General features: G+C 42.9%; 1 protein-coding gene across 1 annotated transcript in view; it reads right to left on the reverse strand.

Annotated features, from left to right (window-relative positions):
- The window catches only part of epha10 (EPH receptor A10), a 140,649-nt gene that overhangs the window by 104,060 nt on the left and 11,732 nt on the right, over positions 1-24,857 (reverse strand). The window contains exons 2-3 of the mRNA XM_066717577.1: positions 11,708-11,772; positions 10,296-10,965 (exon numbers count right to left, since the gene is read on the reverse strand). Of these exons, the coding sequence (XP_066573674.1) occupies positions 10,296-10,965; positions 11,708-11,772 (735 nt within the window). The remainder of the gene's footprint in view (positions 1-10,295; positions 10,966-11,707; positions 11,773-24,857) is intronic.

The following is a 24,857-nucleotide window of genomic DNA, read 5'->3' on the forward strand; positions in this document are numbered from 1 at the left end:
TTACAGTATTTATAACACTGCGATGTATCCATGTAGATTAAACCTTTCAGTGTAAAATAACAGCTGAGCACCGTTGTCCAACTCGGTCAAGATGTCCTGTTCATGACTAATTTATCCCGCAGTCAGCAAACTGAAGAACACATACTTTTATAACCAGGCTAAGAAGAGAAAGGTCAAAGAAATGAGAGTCAGAGTAGAGGCAGTTTCCAAAATGGTCTACCTGGTGCCTAGTTGGCCTGTTTTCTGTCTCTCTCTCTTCCTGCACGCACGATTAAGAGATGGCTCTTCACAGACGTCTCTAAAGACTTCGGTGCATTTCCAACAGATCGTCTCTACGCTGCTACGCCCGCTATTAAGACCTGGGAAATAAAATCCGCCACTGTTCTGAAGCTACTGCAAATCCTACAACACACACACACGGACCGAAAGCAATAAAGCAGGGTCATGCACGCAATCCATTCACAGATGCATTTAGACCAGTAAAGCTCTCTGCCAGCACTGCGTGAATGTAAAGCAGAGGAGCTCATGATGTTTTCACTTAAATTAGTTCATATAAAAGCTATTACTATGAAAGGCTTTGAAAACTGTCTATGTTTGCTGGTGTGAAATACAGTTTTGCTACAGAAAAGCAGATGTTTGTTTCTCTTCAGTCCCGGATAAAAAGATTGTTCATATTATTGATTCCATCAGCATGAAACAAATATTATTATTATTAACATGATTAGTGAGAGATTAGTCTCCCACATTTCCACAGTTGCCCTAAACAGATCATTCTATACAACGCTGGGTTTATCTTTAATAAACTGATCTGGTTTCAAGCGCACTTCTGCGGAGAATTCACTGAAACCTCTCACAACAGTTAGGAGCAGCGCTGGGACCGCTGTCGAAGGCAGGGGGAGGGAAAAAAGCTTTTCTGGCAAAAGTTCATCTCTCTATTGTAGTCGATGCATTAATTTTGAATGTACTAGAGGAAGAAAAAAAAAACACAGCTCTGCTCCAGCCTGTAAATGAGCCAAACAGCTACTACACCTGAACACATCCTGTTCAGATTTCTGCTTTTAGTAAAAAATGAAAAATAACTCTACAAGTTTACCGCGCAGATATAGATAATTAGGTTTCTTTTCATTCCACATTTGCGGAATGATGAATTAGCCGACTCCGAATATTCCCAAGATGCCCTGAAAACAGACAAAACAAACGAGGGCGCTTTGAATTGAAGGAAAGACTTGACAACGGCTGCTCTGCTGCTTCTGTCAACCTTCGTTTCATTGTCTGTGGTCTGCTGGTCTGGTGGCCATCAACTTTAATCAGCCACTGGCCGATCTAAGTGTCTTACCCAGTATAGCAAAGTCTACAACTTCTGAAGTATTTTCCACACTCCGCTTGGACATCGTTAATTACAGGCCACTTGCGGAGCCCTCGGCCCGATCCGAGGCTGTAGGCGCCTGCTTAATAACTGTAAACACGGAGGGAAGGCTGACGGTGGCGGGGATTCCCCACGGGGCGGCACACGCTTGGCTCATCACGGCTGGGCTCTGCTGGGCTTGAACTGGGCTGAGCGTCAGTTGCCCGTCGTGCAACAGCAACCATAGCTTCACGGAGAGCCGGCAGCTCCGCAGCGATCGCAGCAAGAACCGCCGCCTCCTCCCTTCCCATGATGCACCAGCTCGGCCGTTTGCCTCGTGGACTCGCGGTGTGAAAAGCAGCGCATGGCTTGGCAGCGCACGCTTCAGAAGACTGGCATCAACTTCTGACACCCCCCGCCCCCATTTGTTTTGGTCTGTTGAACCCGACTATAATAATAGAAACATAAAAGACTGTCTTAAAATCTGTTTAAAATGCAGGGAGATGCACCAGAAATAAAAGTAATATATTGAAACGGGTGATTCACAGAAGTTAATCAAGGATATGGAGGCTGGGGGGTGTACAGAGCACACAGAGTATGAAGCAGCTTTGATATTAAATCTACCCGCTGCCGTTGAAAATCCTTGACAAATGCATCACAGGTTTAATATTGTGCATGGAAATTTACGTTACATAATAAGAACAAATTGAACTGTTTCCATTTAGACGCATCTCCGCAACACAGATGGAATCATGTTTCTACATTAGTAATGAACTACTGTATTAAATCAGGCTCTTCCAAAGTAGTTCTTGAATATTATATTTTAACATAGCAATACTATAAAGCATAATTATCCCAAAAGGACTTCCAATTTCAAACACGGTTTTTAAGTTCTGAAACAGTGTGAACCATCAATGTATTTTTTCCCCTTTAACCAATCTGATTGGCAAAAGGCCCACAGTACAACACAAACAAGTAGTATTTACTCTCGCTAAACATACCAGTTTAATTAGACAGTCCTTTTGCACACAAAGCGGCTCATAATGTAAGATTAAAATACCACCACGATTAACTTCCATTCATCCAGTCTTAAAGACTCACAAATCTCACTATTACAGGAAAGCCCTCAGATCGTGATGGCCGATAGCTCAAAATAAGATACAGATACTCGGCTGCAGACAGACATGCATCTGCTCAGTCAGGGAATACGAGCAGCGCTGTGCTTTTTGAAATGCAGACCCTCGCATCTCTGTTAATTGCATCCAGATAATTAATTATTCCTTGTGGTGACCTCCTCTTTGTTTTCTAGAGACACGTGGGTCTTGACTGAGTGAGTTTCGCACGGCGGAGCTGAAATCGTACACAAACACCTTCCCCGAGATGACCAGACTGACTCGAGTCAAACGAGAGCAGACTTCTCTACGACACTTGTCTGGAATTGATTCGTAATCCCACGAGAGGATCAGGTTGGAAGTACGCCTTACAAGAAAGTTTCCACTTTTCAATGTTTACGCTCGACCAACCCAAGGGCAAGAAAAGCTCTAGTTCTGATTAATTGTCTTTATTTCTTAATTAAAGCATCAGCTATTCCTCTGGCAAACCCTCTTTAAAACCAGACTGATTGTGGCTTTATTCTCAGTGAGTGCAAATTATGTGGCTACCTTCCGTTTGGTTTGTTCAAAGATGTCCTTGTTAAAGTACTCAAAATGTACTTGTAAGTTACATAAACTCATTATCCATTAACTGTGAGCAAGGAGCCGTGCGTAAGCACCGTTTAAAACACAATCACGGTTTAAAGACCTATTCAACTCTGAGTTCTTTCTGTGTGACATTCGCCGAAGCACAAAAAACGAGTGAAAAGAATCGGCCATGAATGGTGCCACGACCACAGAGAAAAAGTGTTGACTCCAAAATGAGATTGCCTAATGAAAAGTCTGAATTCACCCTTATGAAAAAGGTAGCTGCAGTATACTGTGGTGAAAGCTCAGTAAATGTCAAAAAGCAAAGTGAATTTGTGGTAGAGCATGGAGATGCATTATAAACCAAAAAACAACCCATGTGAAATGATTCCTGTGAGATAAACCACAGGAAAACTGCTACATCACCATGCAAATCTACTATGGTAAACAATCAAAGGATAGAGTTTTAATCACACAGCTTACAGATTGGAAATGGTTCATGCAAAGTGCCAGGACATGCTGGGGTTAAAAACCATTCAACCATTGTTGAGGGCTTTGCATTTGTTGTTGTGGGTTGTTTTTTGTACCACTTCACAATAAACACTTTGCACATTTTCTTTTCTTCGGTACGGCACACAAATGTTATATAACAATGGGCAGCCTGTTGACAATGAAGATGCGTGTTTGCAGTGTGAGTGTGTGGGTCTGTAAGAATGCAGGTTTAACAGAAAACACACTTTCTATTCACGATTGGCACGTTGCTCTCAATGTGGCAAAGGAACATTGTGTAACAACTCCCCAGCACTCGGGTGGGGAATATCCATCAGTGCATCAATGGGTCAACACTGTCCAGACAACGGTGGCTCCAGCAACACCCGACGTGGGACTTTATATTCCTGGGTCTGGATTATCACTTCCTGCTAAATTAAAGAGGTCTACCAATCAGAGCAAGCCAGTCTGCCATCTTGCTTATTTGGTAGTGAAAACAATCATTATCCAAGAATCTCACAATGAGTTCGGTGAAGGAACTTCAAAAGCACGACTTGATTCACCCCACAAACCTACAGCGCTGGCTATAGAGCGGACTCCTGTTTCTCGCCCTGAGCATCTTTGTACACACATCCCACTGGTCTCCTGGAGATCCTTCTTTCAAGTCTGACCTTGAAGTTACAATAAAGTTACAACAGTGTTCCAGTCGAGCAGCGTCTTTCCATTTCCCAATCCCCGGACTCTACAGGTCAGGCCTCAAACAGACAGGAGCCCAGACTCCCTCCGCTAATTTCCACATGCCAAGACACTCATCAAGTGAAAAACTAGATGCTGAGTGGATGATTGGAAAGCCTCTTCTGCACGTTTAAAAGATGCTGCCATCAATAATAAGCTTTAAAATGTTTTCCTTCCTCATTCTTACTATTCCCTCCATCTACTGTGCAAAACAGCCCTGCAGCCGATACACTACTATGAATTACACAGCTTTGGGACAAGAGCAAGTGGCGGATTTCCAAATAACACTTCTTTATGTATTTCTACAAAATTCAATACAAAAGTAGGGATGAAAGGCTAACTTCAGATACAGTGAAAAGCAGTTAACATCAAAAGGGTTAAACAAACATTGGTCCACCTGTCCTTGGTGGTCCATAAAACAGACAGAAGGATCGATCACAGAAACCTTCAGTATTCCATCGCACTATAAAAAAAAATATGATTTACAAGGAACTTCTAAAAGCACTTGAAAAAATTAAATGATAGATACAGTAGAAGCAAGACGGCCGGGGTAAAAATCAAGGTGAAACCAGGAGGTGCTTCAATCAGTCACTCTTCTTGTGTGATCGACCCCAGCATTTAAAACTGTGGACCCAGACAACACTGTGGAGTCCCAACACATTCCAGGACTAAGCCCCCCCTTTCAAGCAAAGAAACCAACCCCCCAAAAACGTAATTATGTCCACTAAATAACTCCAGATATTGTTCCTGAGAGGATATTAATTATTTAAACTCAACACAAAGAAATCTGAAACATTAGCAAGTGTCTGCGGGGACCCACTATGTAAATTCCTAACTTCAAACAGATGGCGTAGCATGGCGCCGTGCCAACGCGAGTCACAGAAAAGCTGTGAACAATAACAAGATCTCACCGTGGTAGTTAGGTAGCAAATGCTTTTACGGTTAATTCTCCGACAGCAAATTAACTAAAGTGATTTTATAAACAAGGCCCGTTAACCTGTTCACCTGCGGAGGTTCCGAAGTCAGCACAGACGAGCTTCAGTCCAAAAATGAAGCGGGCGGACTGACCGATCCAGGCCTCGCTCCTGTGCTTTTAAGTAACTGTACACAGAATCGCTAATCAAAAAGCCGGCGCGCGACACTTTGCCAGGCTCATTAATGCACCGCTAAATCTTCCCAGAAAAAGCCATCCCTATTCCACTCTCTCACACCTTGCACGCACGAGCTGTCCTGCAAACGGCGACGGCAGATTAGTGCTCCTGTCCTGACACCAAACTGTATCACCGTTTTAAGTATACAGTACAACTGAGAGCTAATGTACAAAATGAATGCTTTTATCACCCAGAGACTCACAGCCATTGACAAAAGCTTTGCTCTTTTTCTCCCCCTCTGATGTCACTCAAAGTTTAAGTCTTAACAACTCAACGGCTCTGCTTGTTGACCATTCAAAGTCCCCCTTGAAACCTGAAAGCACTACGCCACTCACTCCTGGACCAGGACAACCTAACCCAGTTGTTCACAAGTCCTGACCGCTGAGACACACTGCTGCTGCCACAACGTCCCGTTTTTGCTCTTGTTCATGAACTAAAACGCTTCTATAGTGACTGATTAAACAGCATCATTACACACTTCATTGCACCTTGTGCTGGGGACAATAAAAGGCCACTCTGAAATGTGTGGTTTTGTCGCAAACATCTGAGTTGTGTGACAAAATGCTCCCTCAAAATCTGAGACTTGAAATACATAGATTAGAGTCTAAAGAATTTATTTCAATGGACTGATTTCCTTTAAAAAAAGTTGTTGCATGTATTTGTGTTCAGTATTTGTATCTATATTTGTATCCAGCACTTTTTGCTGACTTAAAAAGCACAGTATACACAAATAATGATTTGGAGATTCCAGTTCCTTCTGGATTCTTACACAGCTGGAGACTTCAAATTACAAACTATTAAACCTATTATTAATATACTATTTACACAAATCATGATGCAGGTCTCAGAAGGCAAACTATGGCTTCAATGAAGGGCTCAGCGAAGCAGCAGAGTAGGGAAGGAACACAAACCACGAGGTTTTATGGTCCTGAGGATGATGTTTTCAAAAGCCAGAGCTTACAAAATGAACATATTCAACTGAGCAGAAAGAGCTCAAGGTGTGCAGACTAAATTACGTTGGCGTTATATAAGCAGAACACACAACACAATGTGTGGGGGGGGAGTGTTGACAAGCCACAAAACCATATGCAGTCCCTGCAGTCCTATAGCCTGTGTTGACCAGTGATCAGCAAACCCAACGAGTCAAGGTTACCCTGTAAAAAGGTGTTAAGAGACACGAGGATGTGTCCAAAAAGCCACGGTGATGTCATCCAACCGAACATGCTAGACAGCTACACAGAAAATGAATAAAATCTGAAGCGCTATGCGGCGTCTGCAGCCCAGTGTTTAATCACCCCATGCAGTTCACAATTTATCTATATTGATGATAAAAATAAAAGCGGTACCCTTATTTTATGTGCAGTGGAAGAAGCTGCATTGCATTCTGGATGGCGTCCCAGTATGTAAAACACTTTAAATGGTTCTGAAGGGTCACTATTTACTCAGGAGTTTTTCTTTCTCTGCAGAATTTGTTTCCCTGCACTCACTTAATATTCAGGAAGGGCCTCCGACGGCTAAATGTGGACGTGCAAAAGAAAGCTGGAATACAGATTTATTGACAGGGCAGAAGGGTTAAAATAGGAGCTCAGGGAATGTTATAAAAATCCAACAAGTTACACAATATTTGGAAACACAGATTCAACAGATTGGAGGCCATTTCTATCACAGTAATAACAGCTGTTGGATTTTAATCCTGTTTCTCTTTAGTATGTTTGATGATGTCATTCAATGCATCATATGTCAAGCAGAAGGGTATAGATTGGATAGCATGACAGCATATCTGGAAATATTGACTAAGAACATGAATAAAACCGCCGGTAATCCAGTCTGCTTGTGTGGAAGACTATTTTAATCCTTTACTGTAATCTGTTATTGACACAGACACACCGAGTTTGTTTCTTAGGTAGCTCGGACTCAAAATGATTGAGAAGTTTGAAGCCGGGAGGTTTGAGACAAGGTGTATTTCTTCAGACTGTATTTTTCTACTCCTTGTGTGTGAGAATTTAGGAAACTTTTCTTGTCTAGTGAACAATGACGGTAGACGACACACAAACCCCAACCTGTGGTGATTACATTTCAGGGCTGAGATTTCATTAAGTGCTCCAATATCCCTCCCATTTAGTTACTTCATTATGCATCATCATTTATTTATTGTCCTTCTTCTATCCCTTTAGTTCCTTGTATAACACACACACTATGCTGAATTATCTTAACTCCCATCTGGGAATAGACTGAATCTAAGACGACTCTAATCAACTTATTTATGAAGCCCACGACTTTCTGACAGTTCTGGTTTCCATTCAACTGAAGAAAATCACGACCAATTTTATTTTTTATCTGATATTTATACGTGAATTAAAATTGATCTCACGCTCACTCTTAATTACTCAGCTGTGTATTTATTTATACGGAGTGCGTCGTGTATTTATTTATACGGAGTGCGTCTCCCGGTGTATCTAACGTCACGGAGGGGATTTTTACATAACAAAGTGAAATCGTGTGAGATATAAACAAAACAAACACAGAGGGATGATTTTCAAAACCGTCTCTCTAAGGCACATGAAACGGCCGCCGCTTCCAGAGAATATAATTCATGCGTTTTGGCCGGCTGATTTGAGATCTTCAACTGTGACAGAGACTGAAAGGTTAACGTTCAGAGCTTTAGCATTTAAATAAGCGACTGCCCTGCCATTTGACAAGCACTTAATCAAAAAGGTTAACAAAGGGGAGAGGAAATGTGCGTTTATCGCCGCATTCCCAATCCCAGCTCATGAAATTCTGATTGGCAATTTGGGGGATTTTAATGCGTACGGGACGGGAGATTAAAACGGCGTGGAAGATCTCTCCTCTCGTGCGCGGCGGGTTCAGCCATCGGTGTAGCCGGGTCAAGCAAATCATGCAAAATAAAAAATGAATTAAGTGTTTCCGAAAGGCTTAGCTCTCCCAACTGAGGATAGCGAGAGATCAGAAAGACCAAAAGAGAGATTTCATTACAGAGAATTTCACAAACATCCATTCTGCCGAAAAACAGAATTCCAAGATTTCCACCAAATAGATGGAACCCGATACTTTGTAACAGCTTTGAGTTTGACAGAGATTTATCGTTTCTACCTAAGATTCCTAAGAAAAAAGAACAGTAGTCTTTACTGTACATGAATGTCAAAAATACAACCACCATCAACAGATCGGCTATAGTTATTGTCCATGGTGTAAAAGCGGCTCCGATTCCTGCGATGCACATGTGACTATTACCACCGCAGACACACAGCCAGCACAATTTTAATTCGAGAGTTTAATCAAGCATTACTGAAAATCAATGTCACCAGGAGCCTTGGAACTCCAGTGTGATTATATATTTATGCCGTAAAAAAAAAAAGTCTTTACGGGACTTTGAAGTGATTTGAAATATTGGATTGCGATTGCGGCAGCAACAGCCTGCCGACTGTAATCCTCCGCCTCTCTTGTTTGCTGACAAATATCTTGTACTTCATTTAAAGAATAAAAAAGGGGTGTCAACGCCATTTGCAGACTTTGAAGAATTCTGTTTGAAATTCAATTTTCCATCTTGTACGCCGTGTCGCCGCGATTATGAAGCATGGAAATATTAGAGCGACAGAAACGGCAGCTGCTCAGTATGCAAAGGTTGAGAATGCAGCGGAAAACAACATCATTTACACTAAAAAGACAAGGAACGTTCAGGGTTTTTTACTACAGTTCAGCAGCCCGACATGCTGCGTTCGAGAGAAGGGAAGCAAAGCGCTCGATTAATCCCGGCAACGGGTGAGGGGTTTGATTTCATTGACAAGGAAGCGTTTTTGTTGCTGTTCGAATGCTCATAGAGTTCATAGCTGTGATTTTATTTTATTTTTATAATCAAAGCAATATATGTAAAACATTTATATAGGTCAGCAGATCCCCAATCTTCTGCGACTGTTGTATGAATACCGTTCTTCTCAACCATCGTTTCCATAAAATCCTGCGTAACACAAGATGCAACTGCTATGTGACCGTTGGTGATCGTTTGCTTATTGTGAGGTTGTGTGGATATGCACACGCACACACACGCACACACACGCACACACACGCACATACACACACATACACACACATACACACACATACACACACATACATACACACACAGGCTGTGCAAGTAAGCACGTCTGCATGAAAATGAACTCAAACTACTAAAAATGAGACCCCTACCCCACGTCATCACTTCCTATTCAAATACGGCTTATACGTCCTGGATTCTGAAAAGGTCAATCATATTCATTCGAAATTAACCTTCAGTGACGCACCTCACACCAGCGCTGTTCTCAGCACAGGTCTCGCATCATCTACAGGTTCAGATTGCGTCTCACAGGCCCACGGTTACTGGCTCTCACCGCACGATAGCACGACGTGTTAAATCGGGCTCCACGCCTCTCCCACTGCGCACTTCGCCATTGTCACCCTGAAAAACGGTGGCGTCGGTCCAGGGACGTCTCTCAGCGGGAGACTCCAGATCCGTCGCCTTCTCTTCCCCACCTCCTCTGGCAAGTCTGTTTTTAAGAGCATCTTCAGGAGACGCACAACTTTGGTGTGATGTTTACACCTCCTGTGTTGCATAATCCCACAAGATGGCCTGCTTGGGTTGATCAAGTTTTCTGAAGCACTACTGTTAACATGAAACAATTGTGGGCCTAACTGTAGCGACGCTAGTAACTCATTAACACAATAAAAACGGCATCCAATATTCAAGACCTTTAACTGTACACTACATGCTGGGGACCTGCTTCACAAACTGCACAATACAAGTGCGATTCACCGTTAGTCACAGCAATAAGAGTGGAGTGAAAAGAAGAAGCACTAATCCGGCTCTCGAGCGAAAACAAAAGTCCCGGCATCTCTTACCTTCACAGCTGCTGTGTCCTTCCTCGAACCCGGCGCTGCAACTACACTTCCCAATGGGCACGAGCCACTCCCCCTCGGCGCTGCAGTGCATTCTGGGCGGATTATCCATGTCCACCTCCGAGTTGTTGACGCACGCCCCCCTGACCTCCACCAAGGTGGAGAATGCTGCCTCCGCGATGGTGTCGGGGAACACGGCCAGGTTCTGCACAGTGGACAGACACTTCTTGTAGTACACCCTGACCGAGACCAGGGCCACGCAGGCCCCCACGTCCTGGAAGCCCAGGTGGAAGCCCTTCCTGTTGAGGTGGCCGACCTCCCGGACCTCGGTGTTGAGCTTCATCTTGCGCTCCCCCAGGTCCCCCTGTGTGAAGCTCTCGTCGGCGGCGATGGTGTCGATCTTGACGTACTTGCTCTCCTTGATGCTGTGGCCCAGGTCTGTGTCCGACTCGATGTAGTGCAGGTTGAAGGTCTCTTTGCAGGTGCCCACGACTCCCGGGATGCTGTTACAATCCCTCAGAGTGAACTTCAGCTCGATGAAAATCCGCTGGCCATTCTGCCGGGAGATCCAGCCCGTCTGCAGCCAGTTGTTCTGGCTCGGCTCCATGACGTTGCATACCTGGTACGTCCGAATGGGCTTGTAGTTCTCATCCACTCCGCTGATCTCTTCCCACTGAAAAGTACAAAAGTTAATTTAATTTCAGCAGGGGGATTTCCAAAGCTAGACCTCCGTTGACCTGAACAGACCAGGAGAAACGCAAAGTCGTGTTTTTCTACATTACTATTTGGTGAAAACTCGATTCGGCTTGGAGATGCAAACAAAGGACGGCGGAAAGCTTTGAAAGTCGTCGTGGATGTGCTGATTAATCTGCTGTGCCATCGCACTCTGTATTTAATCACTGTCATTTGTAGAATTAACAAGATGAATAACAGCCTCCAATGTGACATGCTCCACAAACCGACACAAAATGTAAAGCTCTGTATGGGGAGAGATAAAGCGTCCTGCGTTCATTTATTTTAGTTACATAGGGGAAACATGACTTGATTGCTTTATGGGATGAGCAATGTATTCATTTGCTTAATGGTTTATCTGCAAAAACGAATCCTAAAATACAAAGGTGTGGAATTAATACTCGTTGTCTTAATTAGCGCTCAACGACAGCTCAGGGAACACATTTTGACTTCTGTAAATCGACCTTCATATAAAGTACGGTTCAAGTCAACTGATGAAATGAAGTGGGGTTACATTTAAATGTTGTCTTACTGGTATTTAGTAATTATAAACACTGGGATAGTGCATCATATTAACTGTACATAGTAAAAGACATTGTTGATGCTCAGGTGGGCAAAATTAACAATACAACAGGCGCCCAAACAGGCGTGTTGCCAAAGCAGTCGACAGAATAAACACTTACCCCATTCGACGGGTGGGAGGTCCAGCCCAGCTCTGCCTGCGACTCTTTCGAATTCAGCAAAAGAACTACAATTTAAAACAGGGGAGGGTGTTAGCACAGGATTGTGGCACGGCAATAAAACACATTGTGTAAATAAAGCAAGTGCACAGACGAAAGCATCGAGAGGAACCGTGGAAGGGTTTAGGCTGTTCTAACTCATAAACCCCCGTCTGAGTCACTCTGCATATTTGTCTCGGAAGACTGTGGATAAAGACGATAAATAAGAAAGGATTACACTATGATAAGCAGGGACACACTCAATCAAGTCTAAATGTAATCATTGCATATTCTCTGGAAAGTGGCGCAAACCTGACATGTTATTTTTACAGAGTAACATTCCTGGCACATTTCAGACGTGTCTTTTAGAAATTCAGTATTTCTATCAGTTTTGTCTTTCTTTGGCAGTGGCAGTCCAAAGTCTTGTACCAGTGTGATCAAATGAAATCTACAGTTTGTTCTGAGCTGAAGAAATGCTTAAAAATTTAGATCAGTGATCAATACGTACAGTTTTAACAGACATTGTTGTCTAAATAAGGGCTGTAAATACTGCGACACGATCTATAAAGAGATTAGTGAGCTACGATTATCCTTTATCTGAAATCGGCTGTGTGCATTTTTTTCCCCAAACTGTATAGATATCCAGAAAAGATATGATAATGCACTCTGGGAAATGAAACCGTCTTTGAGCGCGTTGCGAACTCAGCAGGTGAGTGAACAGCCTGCCGGCAGGAACCCATTTTGCATTAACAGTCTGTTCGCTCTCTGCTGCACACAGAGCTGGCCTCTGTCCCACTGCTAGGGCCTGTGCGCTCATATTAGCAGGTGCATTAAGTAAAAAGCTTTACAGTGTGGAGGAAAAAAAAGTACGGAGTGAGCCATTCTCAGCGGTATAATGCCACAGTGTGAAACCCAAACCAAAGCTTCATTATTTCCCTGACATTTCAACCTGGCACACAACAGCCACGCTGCTCCCAGGATCTCGGCGAGAGATGGTGGATAATGGTGACAGCAAACCGTGCCCCCAGCAGCTCCCCGCCTCCGAAACAGCAGTGTGGCTCCAGACCCAAATTAACGGCCCCCTGTTCATGAGAGGTTCCACAGCTCCTCGGACTGGGCCTAAATAATCACTCCCTTGCTTTGTTTCTGCCGTTTCCATCCATAATGGGCCCTATCTGTATGAATGGGCCGTCCCTGAGGACCACTTATGTGCTGCCCACATCTCTAACCACTATTACTGGGAGATTGTGAGGCCGGTACTCAATGCTGTGCCCTCAAAAGTACTCAGGATTTAAAACAGACCATCAAGACCAAATAAAACTGCGTTGAGGACATAAAACAGTGCGATACACCACCGCCGCCTCATCCTTAGTCTTCTCCTGACGAGTGTTCAGGCTAACGAGACACGAGTGCAACAATCAAAAAGTCAACCTTGCAGATCATCTCGTACCAAAAACTGACACACAATCAAGGCTTTGGATCAAAGTAGGAAAACTAGAAATGCTTTTAAACTTTGGTTACACGCATTTCATCTGAATCAAGGCCATACTAACTCATGACTTCTGACCAGTAACTCACACAGAAGCTTGAAATGTAATCTGCAGGCCCTGATCTGAACTGTTAGCGTTAAAAATGGTCAGATTTGTTTGCCCCCCCGCACACCTCTCTTCAACAGAATCACTGACCTTTCGATCCAGTGTGAAGAGAGAATCTCCCTCCATTCGGGGAGAAATATGATCGAGACCCTCCTGCCGATTCCCAGCCCTCTATTGACATTTTCTGATTGTAATTGATATGCCATGTGTCCACACACTGAACCCCGGTGCATTTCTCATTGTAGGGAAGTCGTCAACTGCACCGCAAAACAACTGCAATTAACAAGGGCTGCATTATAGTGCACGTCTGGGGCTGCGAGGCCCTGCTCAGAATGCCAAGCTGTCACGAAATGAGCAATGGCGAGCTTGACGGGACAATGAGACTAATGACTGTGTGCGTACAAGGGACTGAGTCTGGCTCCCTCTCTGAACCAGGAGGAAAAAACGCCACACAAAATCATAATTATAATTGAGGGGAAGACAACATTAGAAGAACATCAATGCGTCTCTCTCTCCTGCCTCTCTGTGACATGGGAATCAAAGCACACGTTTTTTCCGGTCGATTGTTATAATTTATTTTTTGCGCACGTGCGATTCAAACCAGTGTTTGTATTTGTGTATGCGCTGAAGGAAAGCGCCAGTGCAGGCTCATTAGATACAGATAGACTTCCTCTAGATAGTCGATCGATGCGGGAAAAGAAAACATAAGTACAGAGACAGGGGGAGGCCGTGCATAATTCTCTGTCACTTTCCTCTCACGCCTTTACTGACGGCATTTCGATACAGCAATATATCTGCGTGGGGCATCATGTGCGGTGTGTTAAACAGGCTCAATGGGCAATGCTTTCTGAGCCCCAATCATTTAAGGTCACAACGGATCAGATTCTCGCCATTCTGGTTGTGAGAAGAAGGAAATACACTCTTTGTTTTATGATGCTTTTGCCGTGTACACACTGATACACTCATGCAATACAATCACATTTTGATGCTGGTTTTCCAAAGAAAAAATACTCGCAAAAGCCCAGAGGAAGTGCGCAGTTGTTTGTTTTCATTATCCTGCATGTAATTTGTAGTTTAAGGTATGCCTTGGATCAATTGAATTCACTCCAATATGTCCCCTAATGGGCTTTTCAGAAGGCACGGAGGACAAATACAAATAAGATCACCCAGAGAGCAGGGCAGAGGTAAGAGGAGCAATGTAGCTCACTGACGCCCAGAGAGAGATAAAGCCGTCCCTGACGTTCACAAGACAAACAGAGGCGACATGAATACAGGAGCATTCTTGCGTGATTCAGGTGTAAAGAAATCACTTATATATTCAATACACGCCTTTTTTCTGTAGTATAAAATGCCTTTTCAACATTCGCATCGACACAAGCCCCTCAGTACCTCGGACAGCTCTCAGGAGGGAAAACAAAACAAGATCTGATCCACATATTCGACACAGATTTGTGTCCAGAAGCTAAATTTCGTCATCGAAGGTACCTGGCAAAGTCCAGATGAGCAGATCTAGCAAAGGACAAGCTGTTCTGCATGAATAGATAAACACAATTCATACTTTCTTCCCTCACTCAAACTTACTTTTGGAAGTTATGCTTTATTTTATTGCGAGAATAGGAGTTACAAATTCGTCCTGAGGCAAAAACTTTGAATGGGGTACATTGTGTTCCAACACTACAGACACCACAGGTGACAAAACACAACAAAAAAACTGAGATGACAGAACTAGAACAAAACCACTCTTTATGTATTTAAAGCACAATGCAGATGCAATAAAGAAGATGAATTCCACTAATGTACCTTGTTTCCCCGTTACAGTTTTACATCTCTATTCTACGAGTATCTGAGTTCAAAGTTCTCCGGTGGAAGAGCGTTGGATTGAAATGTGCCGCCGGATTTAAGTGCGGAGTCGATTCTGGTCCGCTTATTATAAACACCTCCAGCTCTCATCCTTGCCAAAGAAGTTCAAGGTTTCCATTAAGAGGGATTTGGGCTAATTTTACTCCACGATGGCATGCGCATTATCCTCAAGAGATGGGAAAAGGGGAGAGTAAATATTTGCTTCTTCAGAGGGAACCGCACTGTAAAAATATGTCGGGCGTGTATCAGACTGATAGGTCTTATCAAAGCCTGCAGTGCTCCTCTGGCTCCAGAGAGCTTATTGAAATGAGTCTTTTCTGACCTATCTGGAGGAGATCCATGACTTTAACTCGATCCCCCAGGATCTCTGTGGCATTTCAGATGCTGCGCCACATTAAGACCCGAGAAATACATTTCAAAGTTGGTATTGTTTAAAAAACGACGCCAATATGCGTCCACATGTCACAGCTTCCACCCCCCCTCCGCTAAAACTTGTGGACAGATTGTATCTGGAGTAACGGCCCCCCAAATGCAGTGCTACACAATATTACAAATATAGCCTCTCACGTTTGCTTAAAGCGTTATTTTATTCCAAAAACTTTCACACACACAAAAAATCCCCATCGTGTTCTGGTCTAATTCCATTGGCTATGGACGGACTACAACTTAAATTGAATTTGCTCTTACATAGAAAAATGTGGCCCTTATCATTTTTTCATACAACTGGCGCCCCGTTGGGAATTAGATCTTAATGCGAGTGCCTATAAATCTCTTATACATTTAAACCTCTGAGTAATAATTCAAGCGTAATCACTGTGTTTCTATAGTATGGGACCGTTTTAAATGAACAGAATAAAGCTGCAGCATTCACCTAAAGATTAATTATGCAAGAGGCAGAATTAATTTAAACTTCTTAAAGTGCTGAAGACCAGATCAGAGCTCCTCTCTCACAGACTCGGTAAAAATGGCAAAACCATGTTGTTGACCGACTGTCCTTCCACAAACAGACTAGACCTTCATTGTCCAATGATTATCAATTATCAATTAAATAAAAGTGACTGAGCGTAATACACAAATGAGGGGGGATTACTGTTCATTATATCGACAGTCACTTATAAGTAAAGTAACGTTTGATTAAAGTAACTGTAGCATTTAGGGTCATTGCTTTTAGAGCCAATCAGAACCACTTCCTCACTCAGAAGGACTTATTTATCGGTATTTGAGAATTAGTCAATGTTATTCTTGATTAGGAAAACATATTACTTCTCACCCTTATTGGTCTCAGAATAAGCTAATATATGCACAGTTGTAAAGTCATATGGTTACATTAATGCAATATAGTAGTAATATGAATGATACCCCTTCCTTTACTCTAATGGAATTCAGTTGTGTGTTTTCAATGGCTTCAGCTCAAATTTAAGCCATAAGCATTTTCTTTTAAGTAGGTAGATTAGTGGAGCAGGTGTTTCAATCACTGGGCAGTAGGAGTTCACATAAGAAATCAGGTATTTTCGGAAGTGGAAAGCTGTAATCAGGATCCCCCCCTCCTGCTCTCGCCGCAGTGCAATCAAAGAAACATCTCAGTCAGGTGAGCGTGTTGTTCAAACCCACATCTTAAGTACGGAGGCGGGGAATCTGGCCTCCCGTGAGCTAAGCCACCAAATCTGACATTTTATCAAAGAATTTGGACGGCATGACCTCTAAAGCCCTTTCAGACTCAAGTTTCTGCATAAAAATAAATCAGGATACAACCCACAAGATTCCGACAAGTCTCGGATATGAACAACGGTCTGGGTTTGGCAGAAGGTTGCAAATTGAAATGACACTGAAAGCGCACGCTGTGCTTCTCCTGTGTGTCATTGGATATCGTGAAACCCCCCGGCTCATCTCCTCAGTGAGTGCTGCTTGGTGCACTTTGGGACCAGTAAAAAAGCACTACGATTACTGACAGATCGGAAAAGGGGCGCTATCTCCCCGTTTGTGCTGAAAGAAAGAGCGCGCTCTAAATCCTGGAAGCCGCCCAGCCAGCAGTCCTCTGTTTGAACCCTTAAAGAGTTATTAACTTGTCAAGGTGAGATAGATTTAAAGCATCGGCCTCCCGTTAAATGGATTTTAAACTGGTTAAATAAATCTTTTGTCCTGAAAGCTGCCTTGACAACCCCCACCAGGTATCCCGTTAATGACCTACGGACTGAACTGACTGATATCACTTCACTAATCCTCCGAACAGGCCGATTCCAGGCGCGGGGCGGTGTAATTAATATAGTCAAACTAGGACAGCCCAGAAAATCAAGACTCAGTGCCGCGGCGCCTCAGTCCCTGACCGCTACCAATCTCAATCCCTGTATACTAAACGGTTTTTAAAGCCGGCACCGAGCTCAGGACAGGAAATTCACTTTAATGGGTTTATGAAGAGAGGAAAAAAAGCTTGGGCATTTACATCTCCAATTTGAAATTCCAGACGTACCCGAAATTACCCCGCAGTATTCCACCCAACCCGGTTTTTAAATAGGTATGATCTCCGCTGTCACAATAACTGTCAAATCTCACTCATAGGGGCCGCTCCTGGGCTGTGGAGAATGAATTATTCCACACAGCACTTCGGGAAGCTCAGCTTGGTGTTTGTATGCAAATCGCACTACTAAAAAAATCAAGTTATCCCTTTTCCGGATGGAGTCTCTTTCCTCACATATGCCGTGCGTGTGTTTCGACTTAAACTCTCCTTTAAACACTGAGAAATATCAGCCAGGTCACATTTAAAACGTGACATTACAGTCCAGTACATTCGTTTGAGTTTGTTCCTTGATCAAATGCCATTTTGTTGCAGTTGAACGCACCTGAAACCATTTCAGCTGAATATTTCTAGACTGGTAAAACATCCATTTCCAATCATAACGTTGTGAAGACTAATCAGACAATTCAGAATATACAACAGCTGCGATCTACAGCTTCCTTATTTTACGTCACACCTGCAAAGTTTATGATTTCACCTTCCCATCTTTTATATGGTTTTCTTCCACTCTCTCGGTATCCATTCAATAGCTTCCTTTGTCCATCTTTGAGTTCTTCTTCCTGCAGTGCGTCCAGCCCGATGCCATTTTAACATTAAGAAAATCAAAGACTTTTGGAAAAATACAGCCAAGAGAAATTGCACTACAATTCTGCTTTTACAAATTAAATTTTTACATCAATATTACACTTCTATGTTTTTTGTTGCTGTGGTTTTCTCACAATAATGTTAATAATTTAATTAGGGATTATTCGTGTATCTTTCAGTAAAGTCAGTCACTGACACGCACACAGACAGATGCACAAAGGAAAGGATGAATACAGAATCATCCCTCGGGAGCCTGCAATCATTTCATTTGGATATTTTATTTTGACAGTTTTTAATGTGCCTTTTCCATCCAAAGTAATTATTTTAATGCACTGGAAAGGAGGGGGGAATGAAATCCAGGTGGTTAATGCTGCAGGATTTTCCGAAAACCACAAAAGAGATTAAAACCAGGACACTTGAGTAGTCGTGGCGCTAGTCTGACTGCTCCCGTCTCCCTCAAAGCGTGACCCGGAGCCGGTCAGAGACAACCTCGACTTCTGGCTCTCAGCTCTCCGTTGTGTAGGCCGAGCCAAACCCCACGTCACCAGAAAGCCCCGGCTCGATCCTGGCAGCTTTACACAATCTGATCTCTCCCTCCATCGCATCCGCAGTGATCACACTTCAACAGGAAACAAATTATATCCACCGTTATTTGAGAGAATACCAGAGCGCCGTTATTATGATTGATACAGAGATGTATATGATTCAAACGTGTGTATTACAGTCAATTACAGTAACGCATCGTGACTGGTCAGAGGCAGAGGGGATGATATTTCTCCTAGTCAAATGAGGAATACAGTCAACCTGAATAATAACAGAATCAAATTTAATCTCAGTCACTTCAGCACACTATACACTTTGATTAAATAATACATTCTTGTTGTATACTCCGCGCTCGGTAATGAAAAATGGATGCCCCACAACAACCAATATACTGTAAATTTAATGATATCTGCGGAAACTTTATTATGAAAAGATCTGCCAGCTGAGAGCCCTTACGTCATTCGGACGTGTTTTTTTTTTTATTTGTTTGATTTATTAAGAATAGAGAGCATCGCAGGATGACGGGACGGTTCTCTGGAACGAACGGATCGGGAATCTGTATCCTGTCCGGCCGGCCTCGGCCTGTTGAGAGAATCAAATCGGCTCGGGTCCATTTTGCTCAGACGGCTTTCAAATAAGTGTGGACCTTAAATTGGGGTCACTCTCCAGCTCTGGCACCAAGGTGCTCTTCACAGTGTGCAGGCACAGCTGATCACCGTAATCACGACCTTTTCATTTTTTATTAACCAGGCAAATTCAACTCCCCCTTTTAATGAGAAATATGAAAATTTCATTACACTTTTATAATTTTAATGTCAAAGGGGGGACGTTAAACTGCTGATTATTTTTTTTAATTTGCATTAATGTGATCAGGAGACCGAGAGGACAGCGGGACGAAGCCGAAGCGTTTCTCACACACATCTTAGGAGAGGATGCACGAGTCTGCATGTCACCTGAGACTTAATAAAGTGTCAATACACTAATCAAGTATCATTTCCTCTTCAGTGGGGAGTGAAGCCCCATGTTTCTGCATGCTTGTCTGTCTTGTAAAAGCGATGCCGGGGAGATCTGAGACATGGAGACATACACTAGGGTGAAGAGTGGTGACAAAATAAGTCACTCACTGTCAGGAAGTCGTCAAATCACTACTTTAGAAATCATGATCCGTTTCCGAGCAGAAACACTAGATAAAATTAAACGAGAGGAACCCGACTCGAACATCCGCAGGGCTCTCAGTCCTGTGTCCCACAGAACGAATGCGTTTGGATTAGAAGTTATGTCACCGATATCCATACCCACAGTTCAGATGTCTTAACGCCTCCGAGAACAACAATGCCCGTCTCATGGGCACCGACAGTGTTGTTGCCATTACTCTGCACTTCCAGAACCTCTGAAGTGTGATGCGTGCGATTTCAAGTCCCCAGTTTTAAAGAAAGTTGTGAAGGGAGCTGCATCACCAGAGAGACACTTTCTCAGCGCAGCGAGAACAGTCAGCTGCATTGTGGGACGCATTTTCACACAGATCCACTGTGTGCTCCACTCACGCCTGGGGGGGGGGGCTCTCTCTCTCTCTCTCTATGAGGACATTTCAGTACTGATGCCCATTTAGCCTCTCGAAAGACTGCAAACAAAGGTATCAATTATTAAAGTCAATTTAGAGTTTAGAGGTTTAGTTCTCGAAGCGCCGAGCAGATGGCTGTTACTTGTGATCGCTGCTAACTGGACTGGAATTCATGGGATGCCAAGAGGTGGAATGCATTGAGCGTGAGTGTGTGTGTTTATTTATATATTCACGCACACGCACACGCACACGCACGTCTGAATTTTTGTAACCCTTGACCAAGATGAGCAAAAAAGGCTGTATAAAATAAACACAGGTAAAAAGCTATATGGTATCTGTCCAGCATGTGGGATATATTGGTCTTTATCAGTGAGCACATTGGAAGGGATCTGACTGTTCCTTTCCAAATCCTCCATATCCCTTGCTCCGCGCTCTTCTACTCAAACCACAGGTTTCCAATGGGTTTAACCCTTTCAGTGTGGATTCTGATTTGTGCTGGGAGTCATCGTCTTGCTGGAAAATCCACGTGCGTAAAGTTTCAGCCTCCTGGCCGAGGCAACCAGGTTTTTGGCAACAATGTCCTGGTACTTGTTAGCGTTCATGATGACATTGACCTTAACAAGGACCCCAGGACAAGTGGGAGCAAAACAGCCCCATAACATCACGCATCCAGCCCCACTTTTGGCCACAGAGCACCTGGTTCCAATCCAAGTGCCAAAGCCGTTTAGCAAACTCCAGACGCTGACGTTTGTTGGTTGCTCTCGATAAAGGCTTTTTCTGGCAACCTTCCCAAACAGGCTCTTGGCATGGAGGTGGCATTTCATTGTAGATTTGGAGACCCGAACCACCTTCCTCACTGTGCGCGGGGGCAAGATGCACCTGCGTCCTCCACCAGCCAGGTTTACCACTGTGCCACTGCTTTTGAACCGCCTAATTATTGCCCTAATAGTGGTAAGTGGTATAGTTAGGCATTGTTTTGTACCCATTACCTGATTCATGAAGGTCAACAAGCATTTGTCTCTGTACATTTGTGAGTCCTTTCCCTGTGGTGATGGATGACAAGTGGATTTTACTTGGGCGTTACCTCATTTGTGTACCCCAGTGAAACAGGAAGCCGTGTAGGGACACAATAAAGGTCCTTAAGAATGGGAATGGGATTTACTTAAATGTTAGAATATTAGTAGAATGTTAATTTAGTTTGATTTTATTTAGAAGAATCTTTAGGGTGCAAATAATTTTGACATCTATCGTTTCGAGAAAAAAATATATTGCTTGTCAAAAATAAATGGTTTTCTCTGAGCAGTTGTATCAGAATAAAATATTGTTTTCCCCATCATTTTGAGCATAAAATATAGCTCATTACCTGTGTAATTCATTTTAGTCTTTTTTGCTCATCTTTATCAAGGGTGCCAATACTTTTGGAGGTGACTGTATATAATATACACACACACACGCACACACTCAATGCATACATCCATCACATATCGCTTAAAGTAATTTCAAGGGCTGTAAAGCTGTCATTTGCTCTATTCTATAATTCTTCCTTCGTCACTGGGAGGATTGTCAGGATATGCTGAGCATTCGTATTTGTTTTCCGAACAACTCTATCAGTTTCTCTTTCTGCAGATGTTTTCAAATGAATGGCAGTTTTTCCACAAGAGAAAAGGGATTTAAGTGCATTCGGCAGTATTTAATAATTCAGCGAATGCCCCGAATCCACGGCACTCATTCCGCACTCGAGTTTGTGTATAAAGTGTCTGGCAGCTGTAGTCGTACAATTAGTTTTCTCGTTGCAACAGATAACTAAATATGGATCCTGCAATTAAGATGTTACACGGCATAATTATATACTATCTGAACAGTAGATCCTGCTCTGAGATACCTTATTAAACATTACATAACCCCGTCAGATGCGTTGGAAAAAGCAAACGGGTGAGAACGAACGAAACCCAAACTGAGAAAATTGAAGGTGAAATATAAACCAGATCTGTTTGATATATGTGGGGCGTAGCGCACTGTCCTATCTGACACAGCGCATACAAATGTCCTCACTCGAAGAGTAATTTTTTATACAACTCTGATAATATCAACTGAGTATTAGCCCTCGGTACTAACAGGACCTCTTGTTCCTGGAAAGGATTTTTGTAATCATTTATCTATCTCCCATTGATAAATGATCATATCCAAAGCACAGGAAAGGCAATAACAATATGTCTGGGCTTTATGAACCTTCTACGAGATAACAATCAATCAATAAAGAAGCTAAATGAAGGAAAAACTAAATGTCATATCCACTACGGATGCCTTTGTAACAGGCCTATACTGTCTGCATTGTGCTTTTATTTCAGACCAGATTCCTCCAGTAAAAATACTTGAAAATAGTAATTTCAAGAGCCGTCCAAATCAACCACAAAGTGTAAGAGGTTAGAGACCCTGAACATGTGCATTTAATAAAATAGTTTCAGTTTATTTCATTCAATCATGCAAGCCCTAACTTCCACAATGATCTCCACACTGAGGCTTTGAAAAACAAGCACACCTTCACCTGCAGCCCGGGATGTCAGATTACCGTCAAGGTTTTCAATTATATCACTGAACGGTTTAACGTGTAATTCAGTCCAAAAACACAAAGGCATATTTCTTAACACTTCTCTGAAACGGAAACAATAGCTAATGTCCCGTGAAAGGCAGAGGTGAGCCGAGCCTTGGGGCGGAAACCCCTGGGTGTCAATCAAGGTAACAGATCCGAGGCACAGCTAAAGCACTCAAAACACACAAACATAGATCTCTGCATAAATGTGTCCGTAATGAGGGTTCATCCTTAATTGTGTGCTTGCTACAAGTGGAGTGGAACACAAAACATATTGGATATCTTTTCTGAATAATGGGAGCTTATGCAACATGCTCTCTCATAAACAAATACACAAACAAATACCGGAGAATGACTGTTAATAGGCATCTTAATTTAGGTTTGAAAGAGCCCTGTAAACGAGGGGGGGGAAACAGCCCAGAGATATGCAAATTCCTTGTAAACAAACATCCAGAACACGCCTTGAGCAAATCATATTAGCAAAGCGCCGTGAAACAGTTGGACCCGTTTATCAGTGAATGTAATTTATCTGTCCTTAAACTGCGTGTTTATTAATACTAGATATCATCGCAGAATGAAAAGGCAGTTCAGAGGGAATCGCCATTATAAATGTAAACTAAGGAGGTTTACGGCCATTCTGTTGCATTAATGGTTTCAATGAAAGTTTAAACGAAAACATACACACAGACACAACTAAATTGTATTATCACCAGCAGCATTACAAATCCCAGAGCAGTCATACCCGACTTAATGGCCATGCGGGTTGTTAATAAACCATTCCTGCGGTGTTCACTGCGAACCTTCGTGTCGATGCCCATCAACGTATTAAAAATACAGCACAAACTTCTGATGAGACAAAACACACATCACAGTTTAGTAATTAATCAAATGAGCCAGAATATTAATAAAAGATAATAAGCACTTCCCAATTGATTGCTTTGAACCCACCAGCGAGCAAAAGCAAATCCTGCGGGAAACGGCTTTTGTTGCAATTTGCGATAATTTATACAACTGCCACTTTTGATAACTCCTTGCACATTATCTTCTCCCTTTGTTTAACCATTTAATGCATGCAGTTATTCATCACGCAAATAATATCTTTAGATACCGCGTGCAATTGAATTCCTCCTCCAGGCCCGCACGGATAAAATTATACACCTTAATTACCTTGATTTGATCCGTGTTAAAATAGCTGACGGTTCTGTGTTTTGAGCTGATTGTTTAAAATTGTATTGCAGGAACACAGTGGTGGCATAAAGCTTCTGTAAAGAGACTTCTTTAACCAATTACATTTCCCTGGGTTGTTTCTTCTTTGTTTGTTTCTTTGTTTGTAAGATTACTGATCCACATCTATTCCAGAGATGAGCATCTCTGGTCCTCAATGAACGGATTCACGCTGGTTTTCAAATGTACCTTTAGATGAAGGACTGATGAACACCTGGCTTGGACCGGTGATTTGAGTTACTATCCTAATATTTAGATCCATTGAGTAATTAAGTGACAATCATTGACTAAGTGAGACAGACATGTGTTCTGTGGCCTCATGTATGATTTTAAAATTCACAAAGTAAGGAGAAGTAAGGGTGAGACTGAAGTCGCAATTTGATTGGCTCAACTCACAGACTTCCACCCCTGCCCGAAAGACAACGAGAGCGCATCCTGTGACGGCGATTTTCCCCGGAGCTCTTGTGAGGCAATATTCGCACCGTTACGTTCTCACGGTGGATTTAATCGCAGGCGATGCTTACGGCTGACAGGTCTCCCTTGCTGCAAGGTTGTTTCGTGGCGTGTGCCCAATATCGGCCGCGATGCATTACGGCCCAGGTACGCGGCTCTTACACCGAAACCCACTTTCCCCGAGGGATCGA

This window comes from Amia ocellicauda, chromosome 11, assembly GCF_036373705.1.
Source record: "Amia ocellicauda isolate fAmiCal2 chromosome 11, fAmiCal2.hap1, whole genome shotgun sequence".
NCBI classification, from domain to species: Eukaryota; Metazoa; Chordata; class Actinopteri; order Amiiformes; family Amiidae; genus Amia; species Amia ocellicauda.